Source organism: Brachycentrus maculatus, unplaced genomic scaffold (genome assembly GCF_059751285.1).
Source record: "Brachycentrus maculatus isolate JH-2025_06_01 unplaced genomic scaffold, ASM5975128v1 h1tg000362l, whole genome shotgun sequence".
Taxonomy (NCBI): domain Eukaryota; kingdom Metazoa; phylum Arthropoda; class Insecta; order Trichoptera; family Brachycentridae; genus Brachycentrus; species Brachycentrus maculatus.
In genome coordinates this window covers 1510001-1527310 of record NW_028281111.1, presented here as the reverse complement: position 1 = coordinate 1527310, position 17310 = coordinate 1510001, and the positions used below count along the sequence as shown (strand labels likewise).

The 17310-nt window shown below is 30.3% G+C and overlaps 2 protein-coding genes across 4 annotated transcripts in view; both read left to right on the top strand.

Moving 5' to 3' along the window:
- The window catches only part of Vha100-2 (V-type ATPase subunit a family protein Vha100-2), a 47874-nt gene extending 46290 nt beyond the window's left edge, over positions 1 to 1584 (top strand). For both annotated transcript variants that reach the window (XM_088269741.1, XM_088269739.1), the window contains exon 15: positions 390 to 1584. In XM_088269741.1, the coding sequence (XP_088125867.1) occupies positions 390 to 489 (100 nt within the window). In that variant the 3' untranslated portion in view covers positions 490 to 1584. The remainder of the gene's footprint in view (positions 1 to 389) is intronic.
- Positions 1585 to 6383: 4799 nt separating this feature from the next.
- The window catches only part of superdeath (Suppressor of ER stress-induced death), a 32785-nt gene continuing 21858 nt past the window's right edge, over positions 6384 to 17310 (top strand). The window contains exons 1-2 of one of the 2 annotated variants that reach the window (XM_088269737.1): positions 6384 to 6536; positions 7162 to 7321. The gene's annotated coding sequence lies outside the window, so the exon portion shown is untranslated. The remainder of the gene's footprint in view (positions 6537 to 7161; positions 7322 to 17310) is intronic. The other variant, XM_088269738.1, reaches the window with a different exon arrangement.

Here is a 17310-nt window from a genome sequence, read left to right as displayed (position 1 = left end):
ATAAATGCAATTCCCATCTAAAAAAAAAAGTCATGGATGACATGGTGAACTGATATATTTATTTGAAATCCACCCACATTCATTATCCGACTATGATGATTATATTAAAACCTTATTTTGTCAATATTTTTAATTGAATGTAAGAATTTTATATCGTCGTGTTGGGTTGTGGTTCCATGGTTAGTGTTGCGGACTCTTGAGTTAGAGTTTGAACCCTCTCTACCACCATTTGAACCCTTGGTTTGAACCCTCTCTACCACCATTTGATACCTGTTTCTAATAATGAGCCGCTTAGGCTCACAGTAATAGTATGTAATTGAAGTATTTTTGTAAATAATTCTTTAAAAAGTATATAAAAATGGTTTGTTGAAAATGTCTGTCTTTTCCAGGGTGGAGTTTATGAGCAAGTTCTACACTGGCCTTGGGTACCCATTCCAGCCTTTCTGCTTCAAAACCATTTTGGAAACGGAAGAAACCCCCGAAGAATAAACTTCTTCTTTATCGTTACCACATTTACCATTTATTTTTCTGATCAAATAATAAATTTTACCCTGTTTGTTAGTTTTAGTTTTAATCGGAGTCTAGTATTATGAAGCATAATGTAAAAGTGAAAATGTATAAATATATAAACACCATATAACAGAGCTTTAAATTCAGTGTCCTTAGTAACAAAAGTGTAAATGATATTTACATTACATAATATATGAATACAAAACATTACTTATGAAGAAAATGTTGCCTTATGATAGATTACTGAATCTTTAATCCTTAAATATACATTTACAAATCCTGTATTTTATTAACCTCTATGTACAATATAACAGCACAAATATTTTGCTACATATTTATAGAATCTGTCTTTTGGCGTACATTTACACATATTCAATAATATATTTATCAATCTAAAAAATAAATTACTCTTTACATGTGAACCTTTTTGGTTTTAAATTGTACAATGTGTTACAATCATTAAAATCACTCGTAAAACGAGTGGAGGCTTAATAAATAAATGTATTTACAGATATATAAAAAATTTATTCACTTAAAATATGAAAGACGTATGTAGTTTTCTTGTTTTATAACGTTTTAAACATAACCATTTTATTCCTCGTTTGACTTCAACTAATATTTTTTTTCCTTTAATATGTAATCTATTCATTCCATTGTATTGTGATTTTTTTCCCATTGTTATTTATTATAATAAAAATATATTTTTCTTCAAATGCTTAAAGCAAATTATGTTTTCTCTAGTTATTTCGGTTCATACAACACTTTGTTAATTTTTTTAATGGTGCTTTTTTGTCACAAATTCATATTTTTTATATGTAGAAAAGTTTTATTCTGATATTTAAAAAAAAATTATTCCAGATATTATTAAACCCTGTTGAATAAATCATTTCAATTAAATTAAATCAAACTTTTTGTTAATCAGACTCTTTGCATCTACAATCAGAATCAGACTTGGGTATATAATGTACAAATTTTGAATCTTTGTATGTAATGTAATAAATTTATACTGTACTTCAAGAGCTTATGTATCATTATTTATTAGTTACTGAAATAAAATACTATGTGCATTGTTTATTTTGACTTTTATTATTCCATTTTATCTTATAACAGTTTTTTTTTTGCATTTTGAAAATATACAAAAAAAACTGATAAACTACTAATGAAGCATTTTTAATTTAAGTTTAAATTTGTAAATATGTACCACTATTTCTTAAAATTTATTGTGATACATGTTTCGATGCATTCTGGATACGGTGTTTGAAAATGATGCGGAATGCATCAAAAAACATGTCACTATAGATTTTAAGAAATAGTGATATTTACCGACTGGGTTTAGTCGTTACCTACACCATCAGATTGGCGGGAGGCTATACAAAATTCTATGTACATACACAACAAGGCAGAGGTTACTTCGATACGACGCAGTGCCCTATACATCATTGGGTGGGGATAAGAGTTAGAAGAATTTTAAGGCTGAGATATCAATCGTTAAAATTCAGAACGCAAACGGCAGCGCTAAAGGTCGGACGTGTTTCCGCGCGCATTATTATTATTATTATTTTAATATACGTATATTGGATTTCTACTTCTTTTAGAATGTATATTGAAAAATATTGAAATATATATATAACAGGAGATGCCATTCAGACGTTGTAGCAACAGAAATGGTGCCATTTTACTCAATTCTACAATGACGCTCGCGCCATCTCACAGCATTTCACCACAAAATCAATTCTGCTGATGTTTCACCCGATATAAATAGTATTTCCGCACATTTTGACATATTTAACTTGTTAAAAAAGGGTAATTACGTCATTGTTGCACCAAATGAGCGATATGTATTTCAAAAAGCTAATTTTTTCAATAAAAAAACGGTATTTTAAGCAAAAAATTAAATTACATACGTCAAATGTTACCTGGGTTTAAAGAAAATTAAGTGGTTATTTATCGTATATTGGGCCTTAGGGCGATTGTCCACTACCCGGAATTTGACCGTTCGGGAATCCGGTTTTGAAAAATGAAAACGATTACGACAGTTTAGCGTGATCGAATTTACGCGCAACGTGTTCACGCACCGATCAAGAGCACCGATCCGAAAAAAGATGGATAAAAGCACAAGCCAATCGTCGTTTTAAAACGCTAACTGACGTGCCGGACGGTAAAATTCCGTGTAGTGGACAAACGCCCTTCGGTAGTGACTGACCGGAACATTTCGTCGTAACATCGCTCGCGGCGAGCGCTCCTATGGATGGAGCGCTCGGCTCGCTGTACTGACTATACGAATGCTCGCATCGTAACGTGTTACGTTACGACGAAATGGCTCCGGTCAGTCCCCACCATTAAGTAGTACATCTACACCTACTAATAACATAATTTACAATGCGCCGCGACGCGTCGAAGTTCAAGATTGACACATTATTTTAACAATAACTATCTGACAGTCACATATCGCTCATTCCTTTGAACAACGTCATATATCAAAAAACTTGATTTTTCAGGAGATCGTTTTTAAAGTTTAAAAAAATAATGAAATATATTAAAAATAAACATCAAGCCACTTATTGAACTTTTTACAGCGCAACAGATCTTTTTAGGTAAAACCTGAATATTTTTTCTTCATTTGAAAAATATTTAGTATATTTAAAAAATAATTAAACAATACCTTTTCTTATTAAAGTAAATATTAAGTTAAATATATTCCGCTTTTGCTGGGATGTACATTTTCTGGGCATTCCAAAAACATGCACAACTGAAAATTTACGATTTTTGATATATGACGTTGTTAAAAATAGTGAGCGATGTGTGTTCAGTTCACCATATAGCAATGCGTTATTGAAAATCAAGGTGCTTTCATACGCGCCGCTAATGTTCATTTATTTCACTTCATCGCATCACCGTGCGTGAAATAGGTATGTACCCGCATGTAGTGTCATAGTAAGTGCTTATATACACCATACCGAGGGCACATCCATTATGCAATTGCCAGCATATTCACGAATTAGTAGTCGAACATGGGATGAAATTCAGCGTGGCACGAACTGTGAACGGTATTCGAACGATAGGACAAATCCTACTGCTTACAGATAATTTGATTTTGTTACTTAAGGCCCAACATACGATAAATCGCAACTTTTTAACTTTAAACCCAGGTAACATTTGGCGTAATTGATTTTTTTGCTTGAAATACAGTGATTGTATTGATTTTTTTAATACTTTTATTTCATACTATTTCTGTGAGCCTGAGCAACTCATTATTAGAAATAGGTATCAAATTGTGGTAGAGTGGGTTGGAACCCAGAAACTCTGACTCAAGAGTCCACGACACTAACCAAGGGACCACAACCCGGCACTTTTACCGAAATAAATATACGGTTTTAAAAAGAAAATACTTATTAAAAGGTAAGGAGTTTAAATATTATTTATATTTTTTCAATATATATAAGTATTCTTAAAAAAGTCAATCAGTTTTTTAAATTACAATGTACGATTTTTAAAAAAATTGAGCACGGAAAGATGTTTAGTCCCTAGCGCGGCCATTCGCGTTCTAATTGGAACGTTCGGGATCTTAGCTTTAAGGCACGAAAATTATAAGATTTCTTACATCACCCACACCCAATCGTGCATAGGGCACTACAATCGTATTGACACGGTGTTGTCTTGAAGGAAATATGTCCAGGTTGATTTCAATAAATACTTCGATGGAAAATCGCTTACTTGATCGTAACCAAGAAGGAAGTCCCGGGTTCGACTCTCAGAGGGGGGGGGGTTAAATAAATATAAGTGATTTTTCATTAAAATATTTATTCAGTATTACACCGGACTGGTACCTGAAGGGCAGGGCTGATCACTTTTTTTCATGTGTTAACAATCAAGATAACACTGCTTGTACATGATGCAATGCCCTATGCACCATTGGGTGCGGATAAGGGTTTGAAGAACATATATAATTGAGTAAAATAGACCAGGAGTACATAAAAGAAAACAAAGTATGATTAGATGAGTAACGTAACAGTGTAGGTTTATTACGGTAGGTTTTTCTCCGATTGAAATCAAATACTCGTACTGCACGAGAACCACGTTTTTACAAAGTGCCCCTTTTACTCGTTCTGATACTGTTAGTTCAAGACATTAGATTGGTGATGTTAGTCAGGAAAATTTTCCTACAAGTGAGGAATAAAATAAATAAAAAATCTTAAGGTCTAGGATATGTGTAAGTAAGGCGTGCGGCGTGCATGATTGATTACAACGTATGCGATCGAATCAATAGTGAATTCGACTGAGACAAAGGGATTAGGAAACATTCGTATCAGTGATATAAAGAGGAGCAAATATAAGTGTGTGAGTAATTTGATATAAAACAAAAACTTTATTGTGATTTATAAGTATTTAAATTGAGTTTTCGTCGTTAAAATTTATTAAAAAAGTTGTTGTGTTTTATTAGTGAAATAATATAAATCCATCATTTTTTAAAGCAATGCTATAGAGGAGTGTTTCCTAATCAGGGGTACGCAAAGTTGCATCAAGCTGTGCCCGCGACAATCTCTTGTTTAAAATAATTTAAAAAATGAAAAGTAATCATGCAAACAACAATTACCGAAATATATTTTTAGTCGATAAGTATAGCCATTACACTATAATGTGTTACACGACAAACAAACTTTAAAACTAAACATCGTCACAGGCTTCAACTGAAGACGACTTGAGACCGAAGCAGACCAAAAATCAACCACATTTTTCGGAGTTTTGCAAATAAAACGGGCACATTTGTCATATTAAACTAATTTCACTGTTATAAAATAAAACAACTTTATCTAAGCGGTTTCGGCAAGAACCTTCTCGTCATCAGGGTTTATGTACTAAATTCTAAAAAATTTAAATACTTATAGTTAATTACCCTTCCTTTCCTTAATTACCAAAAACTTCCATGCACTCCGTACACCATATGAAAATATGATTTAAAAGCCCCTAAATGTTGTTTTTATTGTGTTTGCGTAGAAAAGTTGTTTTATTTTATAAAGTTTATAAAATTTGCCACAAAGCATCTGCGAAAAACATTCAAGAAATAATTTCGTCGTCACTAGAACTACATTGATTGTAATAAATATTTTTATTATATTTTTTATCACTCCCGCAATAAGAGGTACGCGAGTTTGAGGACTTTCTCTAAGTGGTACGCAGGAAAAAATAATTGGGAACCACTGCTATAGAGGAGCGGATTTCTGTTTTTCATATTTTTATATATTCTTTAAATATGCAATTAAGGTGAATTTTCCAATTCATTTTAAAATTCATGTATCCAAAATAAAATACTTTTTTGTGCATACATTATATTTTCACAACTTTTCCCGGATAACATCATTTTTGATAAAATTTTCGAAATTATTCTGATATTTGGTATTAATATAATCACACGAGCATACTTTTAACTATAGTTACTAAAAGAGCCGAAAACTTAGTAAATTGTTAGAATTTGTGTTTGGGAAACATTCTGTATTGTACGGAAAATAATGAGAATTCGACATCACTCCAACTCTAACACAAATTTCCGTACTAGTAGAAAACCCATTTCGATCGGATTTACCGCCAAAAAAAACTCATAGACAAACCGGATGATCCGTCGTTCAATTCGAGAATTAATTTAGGTAGTTTAGAAAGCCCTTAAGATTTCAATGCCGGGAATCCAGTAGAGTAGAAGGGGAACATCGGGAAAAGTCGGCAACGCTCGTGACGTATAGTATCACCGCGCGACAGGACGCTTTTGGCGCGCTTTGGTTCAGTCTGCTCTCAGTACCTACTCGTGTTTACTAGAGACGGGCGGAGGGGTTAGACGGATTATCGGAGTTAGAGCATAGTTAGTGTGAGTAGATTACTTCAGTAGGTGATCGACACCGGCGTTAAGCAGTGCCCAGTGCTACAGCGGAACCCACAAGCCCAAATCGAACTGTCGATAAGAGTTTAATCGGAAATTAACATCATAAATGTTACCCGGGGTGCAAGTGAATGTACACTAAATTAGTGAAATTACGGTACCTACTTCTAAATTCATTTTCTAACCTTTAATGAATACTTCCTCTAGCAACAAAGCGCGGGAAATTGTTTGAACATACAAGAAACACGTTTATTAATGTATATGACTACATAAACAAAACTTTCGTACTTTTAATGTGTTTAATTTTTAATTGATTTAATTTCCGTTTAATCGATTGCAGTATAAAAATCAAAGATTTTATAAATACAACATGCTTTTAAATTAACAATAGTTAGAATAAAACTAAAATACATATCGGAGTGAAATAGTTACGATCAAATTTCAATATTTGGCTACAATATGTTTCCCTGCCTTTCCAGATGTTTTCTTGGAGATTGCTTAATTTTGATGCATTGTATTTTTCTAACGTAATATTTTGTGGAAAGTTTTAATTTTCTCGTTTTCATCGCGTATTTTTCTAAAGTTTAACAAACTATGCGTAAAAACAAAGTAAAAAGAAAATTATGTTCAACGTGTCTTGTGTCTATCATCCTTGCTTAAATGATTCTTCTAGACAAACAAATAAATACAACAATCTATAATTAGCATTCCTTGAGTTATAAACAGTTGTTGTAAAAGAATCAGTTCTGATTTATGTAAGTCGGTTATACTTTTGTTTCCAGATGTTCGTAAACAATCTTTGATGAAATGGGCATATTTATTTAATTTACTAAAACACTGAGTGAAGTGTGGCACTATTTACAAAACTACATTTTTTTGTTTGTTTTCTGAAACTCTCTGAGTGAAAATACTGAATTCCGGACAACTCATGACGCCTTATCGGTAAGCCCTTTGATTATCTGACTATATTCAAGTCTGGGTAACTTTGAAAACTTTTGTATGCAATTTGAAAGTTGTAATCAAAACATTTACGTTCACGTATGTGTTTAGTGGCGATTTTCGATGATTTGCGTATCAAATCCGCATTTAATAAAAAACAGTTACAAATTATATTTTGTGTGGGAAATTAATTTTTCTAATAACTTAAAGCAAAATTGATTTCCATTTAATATTAATAATAATGTTACAAAATTGTATTAATGTAGAAAAGTGTTTCAATAAAAAAATGTATGTACATAATATACTGAACAACATACTGAACTCAGTGAAAATAGTACAGAAAACCATAATTAAAGTTATCTTGAAAAAAAAAACATATTTCCAACAAAATTATTATTTAAAAAATTTCAAGTCCCAAATATAGAATCCATTTATAAAAAAACCGCAGTTTTTCAAATACTAAAGGGTGACAACTATTTAAATTTAACAAAAAATTATCATCGAGATTCTCAAACGATTTTTCTACTCCAAAATGCAACACCAAGCAATTTCAGCAAAACTTAAAATATTTGGCAATGAAACATTTCAATAAACTCCCTAAAGAAATTAAAAAAATAGATGATATAAAAATCCTTATGAAAAAAAATAAAGCTCCATACATTTAAATCTTAAAAAAAAAATAAAAAAAAACTATTATATCTTTTATTATATAACATTAAACCACGAGTGTACATAAGTCCCTTTCCAAGCACAAGAGCACAGACTCTTTTATGGAGAGGCACAGCGAATCGAAATATAAAAGTTCTCCATATGTATAAATGATTCAAATGTTATAAATAAAAATGTAAATATATTAAATGAATAAAAAATAAATAAATAAATAATTTTCTACTTCAACAAAACGATTCCCGTTTGGTGAAAAATATTTTTTAACCAATATCTAATTAAAAACTTAAAATCATATTAAGACTAAAATTTAACTGTTTTTTTTTATTTATTTCTGTAATCTCTTATTTTTCAAAATATTGTTTTGTTTGAAAAAGGTATTGTGTTTTTTTTATAAGGAAAACCTGTTATATGTACATCAAATATATACTGTATACTTACTAACCTATAATAATTTTATGGGGATAAAAATTACCGAACAAAATATTTCGGTTTTATTCAATGCTATCCGGAGTTCAATATTATTCAGATTGACAAACGAGTTTATTTTTCAAAAAAATATATTCTATGTTTTTATATGCCGACAAAGTGTAGTAGGTACTATTTTTCTTAATGACAAAATTCTTCTGGATGCTATTTTAATGACTTTCTACAATACGTAATTCACGTAAATATTTTATTATATCATCTATTCTTATATTATTTTTGTACATTTATACATATATCTAGACAATAAATATAAGTCTCCATTACCCTCATTGCTAATGAAAAAATCAAACCGTTAGATTAAAATGCCGTTTAATAAATCATGTTGTCACTCACGCCCGGTGAGCTATATTCTGCTGACTTTTTAAATACGTTTTCAGGGGATTGAATATTGTATTTCTCAACATCTGTCCTTTTCGCAAAAGGTCATTATTTCACCCCGTAAAATCAAACAACTTACGAAAGGTAATGTTTCCTTTTACCGACACATGAGACAAGCAATATTTTTCAAATATAATTACCATAGAAATAACTAATACTACAATATGTCATATTTACTTTTTTTCTTTCAAATTGAGTAAAACAGTATGGGATTTTATTTGCTTTTAAATCAACTGCGGATAAAACTCAATATTTTGAGTGTGTCCTAAGTTTTTTTCACAATTCTTGAGTTTTGTTCACTTAACAGATATATTTTTATTATTGATGAAAAAGAATATGGAAGTCGGGATATTTGCATGAATACAGATTTACAGGTCTTAGGCTGCTTTAAATGATTACTTTATACACATGTAACATTCACCATTCCACCCATGATTGACAAACACACAATCAAAACAAGATAACAACTCAATTTTTTAAAAGTTGTATTTATTCTCGATTGACACTATCTCTCACATGCGAGTTCTCGGCACCATGTGTGGTATAGTTGAGTTGAGTTTTTTAAATTTTATTAAGAAAAGACCTAAATGAAATATATGCAAGATTCTTCCCAAATTATTTTAAATACTAGGAGACGCTGTGAAAACACGATATTGATATTTTTATATTAATTTACTTTTCACACCAATATTTTGATATTTCTGGTCATTTGACGATATTAGGATTCTTACCCCTCTGAAAACATTACTAATATATTTAAGGGGTTAGTAACGCAATAAATTATAAAGATGACATTATCATAAGCTTTTGTATTTCGTTTTTTATTTTAAAATGTAACGGATAAATCTTCCATATTAAAAGCGGCGTTTATAGCAACAAAAAAATCTGATTTTATTTTGGTCTGAAAAAATCGATTTAAATAATCTACAGCGCATAGAAAATTGACACTCTAGTTATTATTATAAACATTTTTATTACATTTTTTTTACAAGTAACATTTAATTATTAAATAAAAAACTGAACTCATTGACAACCCCTTAGAGAGGCGATGTATTGATAAAAAAATAAAAGGTACATGGATGATGGATTTTTGAATGTTAATGTTTTTAATGTACCTACCCAGCCCAACCTTTAAGCAAGTAAATAATCCTCCCCTATATAATATTGAGTGACAAATTGTGGTATTATTGTAGCGAGAACCCCTTTTTGAAAGGATGTATAACCTGTTTTGATTCCAAGTCCATATCAGTCCCCCTAAAACAGTATTTTTAAGAAATATAACTAAATAACTAACCATTACGCCGCAGGGGTAGGCAGAGATAATAGAACGCCACATCAATCTATCTTTTCCTCATTCATTCATCTCCTTATGCATATCCACCGATTATTCCGACACCTGACCCTGTTTCACAAAAAATACTATTCTTTCTTCACTCATTGTATAAAACAAAATATCCATTATAAGGGAATAAAAAAAAAGTATACACATTTATTAATGTACGTATTGTTTTATTTTTATTTTGTAACAATTTTCTCTAAATGTTTTCTTTTCTCCAATGTGTTGTTGTGTCGTTAGGAACATGAATTTACAATTAATTTCAGCTGAATAAAATGGCATTGAAAATTATATTCATCGTTGTTTTGTCATGCAAATACGTTAGGTGTCTTTTTTACATTAATAAATATAATATAGCATTATGTAACTTTAAGTTGAATGTTGTACCTACACGCAAACACACACACACACACACACACACACACACACACACACACACACACATATATATATATATATATATATATATATATATATATATATATATATATATATATATATATATATATATATATATATATAAATATATATATAGATTTATATATATATATATATATATATATATATATATATATATATATATATATATATATATATATGTATATATATATGTATATATATATACATAAATATTTATATATATATATGTCCGCCTCCGTAGTGTAATGGTCAGCACGCTCGGCTACCGTTCTGGAGGTCCCGGGTTCGATTCCCAAGGGGGGTATAATATAAGTGATTTTTTCACTGTCATATTTATTCAAATATATTATTAGATTAAAACCAATATTTTTGGTCTATAAACTGATGTCGGTAACGACGAAACCCGGTCGCTGGTCAAATAAAAAAGTGGAAAAGCTAAAAATATTGGTTTTAATCTAATAATATAATAAAAATGCAATTCCATCACGAAGTGTCAGTGGATAATATAAATATATTTATTTAATATTACCCTGGACTGGTACCTGAAGCGGAGGGCTGATCACCCTTCCTTCATGTGTAAACGATCAAGATAACACTGCGTTTATATGACGCAGTGCCCTATGCACCATTGAGGTGCGGATAAGGGTTTTATTATTATTATTATTATATATATATATATATATATATATATATATATATATATATATATATATATATATATATATATAACATATATATATATATATATATATATATATATTTATATATATAAATACACATATAATTTTTTATGTAACTTCCAAGTGGACAAATCCAAGATTAGTGAACAAAAGTTTGGAAGGAAATAAACGTTTTTTACAGGTATTTTAGAACGATTGAAGATAGATGTATATTGTTCCCGAATGCGTATCACGCGCTAGTGATAAAAAGACGAGTTCATGGGCAGGATTTCGGTCCTTTGTGGTTCTGACATTGTGAATGACCAAAAGAAAAACGATTACAGGCTATGTACTATTGTACAAGACTTCTTTTATGCACAATACAGCAGCTAGCAAGTTATCAAGCAGATAAACCATTACAATGGTATGCATATCCACGTACGTACAACAAACTACATCTCAATGCCATGTGGTGAAATTTCAAGATTCAGGAATTATTCGGAGTGGTAACTTTTCCTCAGTTTATATTTATTTTCAGAAAAATTTTGATGTCAAATTATCAAACATATTTTGAGCTTGAAATACGCAATACGTAATCAATTTTGGGGACTGGTTAGCTTTATATGATCGAATCTTAAAACGGAATTAGATAACGACTTATTTGATATTATTCCACGCATATTGGATTTAAATACAACGAAGTAGTTTTTAGTAATTATTGAAACATAAAAAAGGCATTTTTTTACCCTATGATTTAAAAAAATAGTTTGTTAAGAATATTTCATTTAAAAAAAAGTAAATAAATAATTGGGTATGAATTGATTTAAAAAAAAAAATAATAATTAAAATATGCGATAAACATATTACAATTTTTTTTTGACATTTCATAAGTAAAAGGAATATAATACAGTATACAATTGAAGTTTTTACATATTTTGCGAGAAAAAAAATACCTTAAATTATTAAGATAATGTTTTTCTATGTTTTTTTTTCAGAATATGTAAAAAACTTTGATTATGTATTACTTCTACATACGGAATATTTAATAATAATTTGTTAGTAATTTACTGTAGTATTTTTATTCCATTTCAACCCTAACTAATGTATATTTACTTTATACATAAATATCTCTCTTATGACGACTCCAAAGTCAAAAATAGACTTAATAAATGTGAGATATTTAATTTATATTATATTCAATGTTTCTAATTTGGTCTTGTTTTCTTTCTTGTTATACGAGTATATCTAGGTCTCTCATTAAAAAGGCAAATTAAAACTAAAATATAAATACATTATATTTTCGAGATATAGTACTAAAATAATGATAAATATGCCAAATCTGGCTCAGAGTTATGGTAAAATTACGATAAAATTACGAACGCACTTTGTGTTCCAAAATATGAACCATGTTGGCCAATTTTCGTTTCCACCCCCTACTGAGACCGGCTGAACAAAAATACTTTGATAACGACCCTAGTAAAATGATACTCTCGTATGTATGAATAATTTGATCTCTTTCATGAATCATGGCGCCAAGTGTTGTATGAACTGTTAATATGCTGTCAATATGATTAATGACACTTTTAACGTCATTTCTGGAAAGATGAACCAGTTGGGATATAAAAATATTTATTGTAACTGCAGACAGTTGGTAGAATACCATATTGAATTGTTGGGTAATATATCCAAAATAAAACAAGGTTTGTTGGATTGAATTCTACATTTATTTATGTTTATATTAATACGTGACGCGTTTCGTCTTCTTAGGACATTATCAAGTTTAATAATGTCCTAAGAAGACGAAACGCGTTACGTATTAACATACACATAAATAAATGTAGAATTTAATCCATCAAACCTTGTTTTATTTTGGGTATATTACCCAACAATATAAAAATATTGATAATATTTCTTCTCCTTATTCTCCTTCTTCTTCTTTTTTATAGATCTTTGAATCTGTTTGTTCTGCTATCTATATCTTGTGATGTGGAATGCTAGCTGTCATGCCATCGTTTTGGAGGTCTTCCAGATGGTCTTCTTCCGTTTGGGTTCTCTTGAAGAGCAATACGAGACAGTTTCCTTGCATTCTTTTGAGCATGGGCATTCCAAAATCGTCCTCGCTGTCTTCCCCATATGACTAAATTGTTCTTGAAGAGAACCCAGATAGAAGAAGATTATCTTGAATACATCCAAAGCGATGTCGTGTCAGCCGGCAGCCCACATCACAAGAGACGGATAACGGAACAAACACATCCTCCGTACTACAATCTTTTTTTATATTTCTATCATGGCATGGAAAAGGGATATTTTTTCAAGAAGCTTCTATCATTTGATATTTTACATAAAGTTGTGACACTTTTGTATTTTGAACATACTTATTTTTTTTTTAAATATTTGCGAAAACCATTTGAAAAATTGTCTTAATTTGAAGAGAAAAATTAATCATTTTAATACGATGTTGATTTAAGAGAGGTCGTTAAATTTTGTTAAAAGGTATTGTCTGGGCTTATGGCGCCGTTTGACAGCTGCCACTCTAAAATCGACGCCCGATATGACACCATTTATTGGGCCGACTGCCGCGCGCCGTGACGCCGACGTCCAATTATCGTGATAAACCTTTTGTGCTTAAATTAGAAGCTCTTCGACCCATTTATATTTTTGTATCACAAAATTTTCCTACGAAATTTACTAGATTAAACTCTTTTCAGATTTTTTCTTATTAAACAATATATCGTATGACATTAATGTACATATTCCGCACTTTTTAAACGAATTTCATCACATATACTTATTTGACAAATAGAATAAGAAAAAATAAAAATGACAAATAATAATCACAGACTTTGAATTTTGGATTTTTCATAGCAAAGTTTTTTCATTAATAGGAAATCAATACAGTTCATGTACAAATGAATGTAGGTGTACAGATTATCAATATACTTCACGTTTCACGGGCTTCCAGGGACAATTGAGTTAAATAGTTTATTTTATAAAATAGTAAAATTTAACACTGTTATATTATTAACCTTATTTTTGTCACCAATGATAGTAATTAACCTCTGCAGTTTTACAAAAGATATAAATTAACAGGGTCTCTTTTACGAATACGCCAATCGATAAGTAATTAATTGCTTGAATTCAAAGCAACAGTTTATCTTACATAATTCTTGAGGGATGTGATTCGTAATCTAGATCAATATTTTTGCAAATATTTGGAATTCTACGGCCTTAATAATTAATTAAAATAGGCAAGAGCCTATTTTCAAACCTTTAAGCAGTTTGATTACGTAGAAACCAGTTTTTTTTTAAATTTACAGGTGTTTCAACTGAGGTGAAGCTTTTACCATTTCTATACGAAAAATAAAGAAGTCAAGACACCTTATATATGTACTCGTATATTGTTAATCATCCTTAAGGTGAATGATCTAGTGTCTGATAATAATAATAATAATAAAAAATCCATATGATCGATATTTTCTGATTAAACGCGGGAGGTGAAATTAAATTATGATTTTTTTTTATATCTCATCAAAGATGAAGAAGAATATGAAAGTCTGGGCAAGTCATTTCTTTGATGAGATGTCAAAAAATAATGAGAAAAATAACTCCCATAATTGGAGATAATCCAGATTTATGAACAAGTATTTGCACAAACTCAAAATGCTTTAAATTATTTTATCAAAAATATGTTATATTTAAAATAATGAAATGCAATTTTTTAAATAAATAAACATATAATTTTTGTTTTAGGGTAGGTACTTGAAAATAATCTGACATTTGTTTTTATTATGTCACAAAAAAGGATCTATTGACTAACAAGTTGTTAGTATTATCTGTAAATTATCGGAGTATGTCAATACTTTTTTTAGTTGAACGTCCGTAAAATAACAAATAAGTACTCCTAACTACCCTAAAATAAACATGCGGTATCTCTTCACAGACCATAAATTCAATCTTCAATAAAATATTCAGGGCTGTGTTGCAAAATTATCATTATTCCTTTCGCCTTTGTAGTTTTATTACAATAAATATTTATGTATTCATTTTTATACTTTTGTTTAACTCAGCTCAACTGTTTTGATATGCCCATAGATTATTAGTAATATGGCAAGTTATATGCAACCAAGCATTAGTAGTATGTATATATGTACATCATTTTATACATATACATTTTATTATACATTTTAACACACAACAGTCAGTGTTGGATTTGCAGTCTTGGCCGCTCTAGGCCCCAGGCCATGGATATATGTAGAAAGTACTAACCGCCCCTTTCTCAGTACCCATCATATAGACCTCAAAATGAATTAAAATTATTGCCAATTTTTATCAAAATCCATTCAGAAATTTAGTAAACTATGATAGCTCCTAGTTCGTAATACTTTTTAAGATTGCAAGGATAATTAACTGCACATTTAAATTAAACATTTAAAACGATATTTGCTTTTATTTATTGAACTAATTTAACCACAGGTTTATTCTCATTCCAAATTTGATAAGTGTTTCACAATGTGTTACAAAACTCATCTGCACTTAAGAGCAGCAAAATCATTAATTAAAATATTGACTGTCAAATAAAAAAAAAACGAACCTTGGAGCCACAACTGTAAGCAGACTGCATACAGTCTTCATTTCAATGCAATGCAAAGTATTCGTTTTCAGAGAAAAATCTAAGCCAACTTCGGTAATTTATCCAGGGGGCCACACAGAAAGTGCATACATTTACATTACATACAAACGTGAAGCGTATCCAATTCACATAACGTAAATACCATCCATGATTGGAATTATATTTAACTTACAAAACTTCTTGACCAAAGACATCGTAAGTTAAATATAACTCACAAGGTGATGAACGTATTATTATATTATATGTTATGTTATATTATATGTACAAATCATGTCTGAGCTCATATTTTCATTTCAGATTTATTGCGATACTCAGTCATGTTGTTATCAAAGAAAATAGAGGCTCAGAGAATAAAATTAGAATTCCATTTAATTCTCAACTCTAAATTACACGTTTCAATTTCCAAGAGGACTTTTTCTTGTAACGTAATCATTCTTTAAGGACAGTGTGAAAGCGAAAGTGGATTATTCTCCTTACATAAATTGAGTTTTACATTGAAATTCTGTCCTTACTTATTGAATCATACCACGTGACGGGAATGAGAATATAACATCTCTAATGTATTTTTTCCGTGAAGAAAATTGTAAATTGTATGTCATTCGACAGCTTCATTCATTTATATCAAGAACACATGAGGAGGTCCTCACCAAAACGTTAAATTTCCATTATAAATGATTTTAAGTAACCAGGAATTAAAAATTCTAAAATTGTAACGTTTTGGTACAAAATTTAATGATTTCATATTAGTTTCAAACAAGATTGGTCACGTTTTGTCGTAACTTTAATTAAGATTTTGATAGAGTTCAGTAAACAGAACAGATAAAGGAAGGACAGCATTTAAAGGATTTTTTGTGCGATATTAGAAATGTAAATTTTGGTGAAGACCTCCACGCATGTACTATGAGATTTTTGAAGTACATTATTGAGTAATTGAGCATCTGTAGTTTCCGAAACTAGTCAGAACAGTATAACATATACTCAAGTGGTTGTGTTTTATTTTTAATTTAAGACAGATTGGTGTGGCGTTCTGTTCTCTCTGCCTTACCCTGCGGTAAGTTTCGTAATGGGTAGTTAGCTAAGAACTTTTTCAATCGCGTTTAGTTTTTGAGATTTGACCACACTCAAAATATTGTGAAAATGTTGTTGATGATTAATTATATTTGGATATCACTGCAAGCAAAGCAAACCACCCTTTCAAAACTGATGTTTGACGTCACAAAAGCCCGCACGGTGCAGGATATAAGTTTGTGACCGACTACCATTGTAGTACTTATGCGGGCTACATCCGTGGACCACACACAGGCAGAGGGTTAAAAATTACCTAACATATTTTATGAAAAATCCTTTTATCGAGGGTAGCGGAGTCTATTATATATTGTGAAATTATATGTCATTTTATTCGAGAGTCATCGTT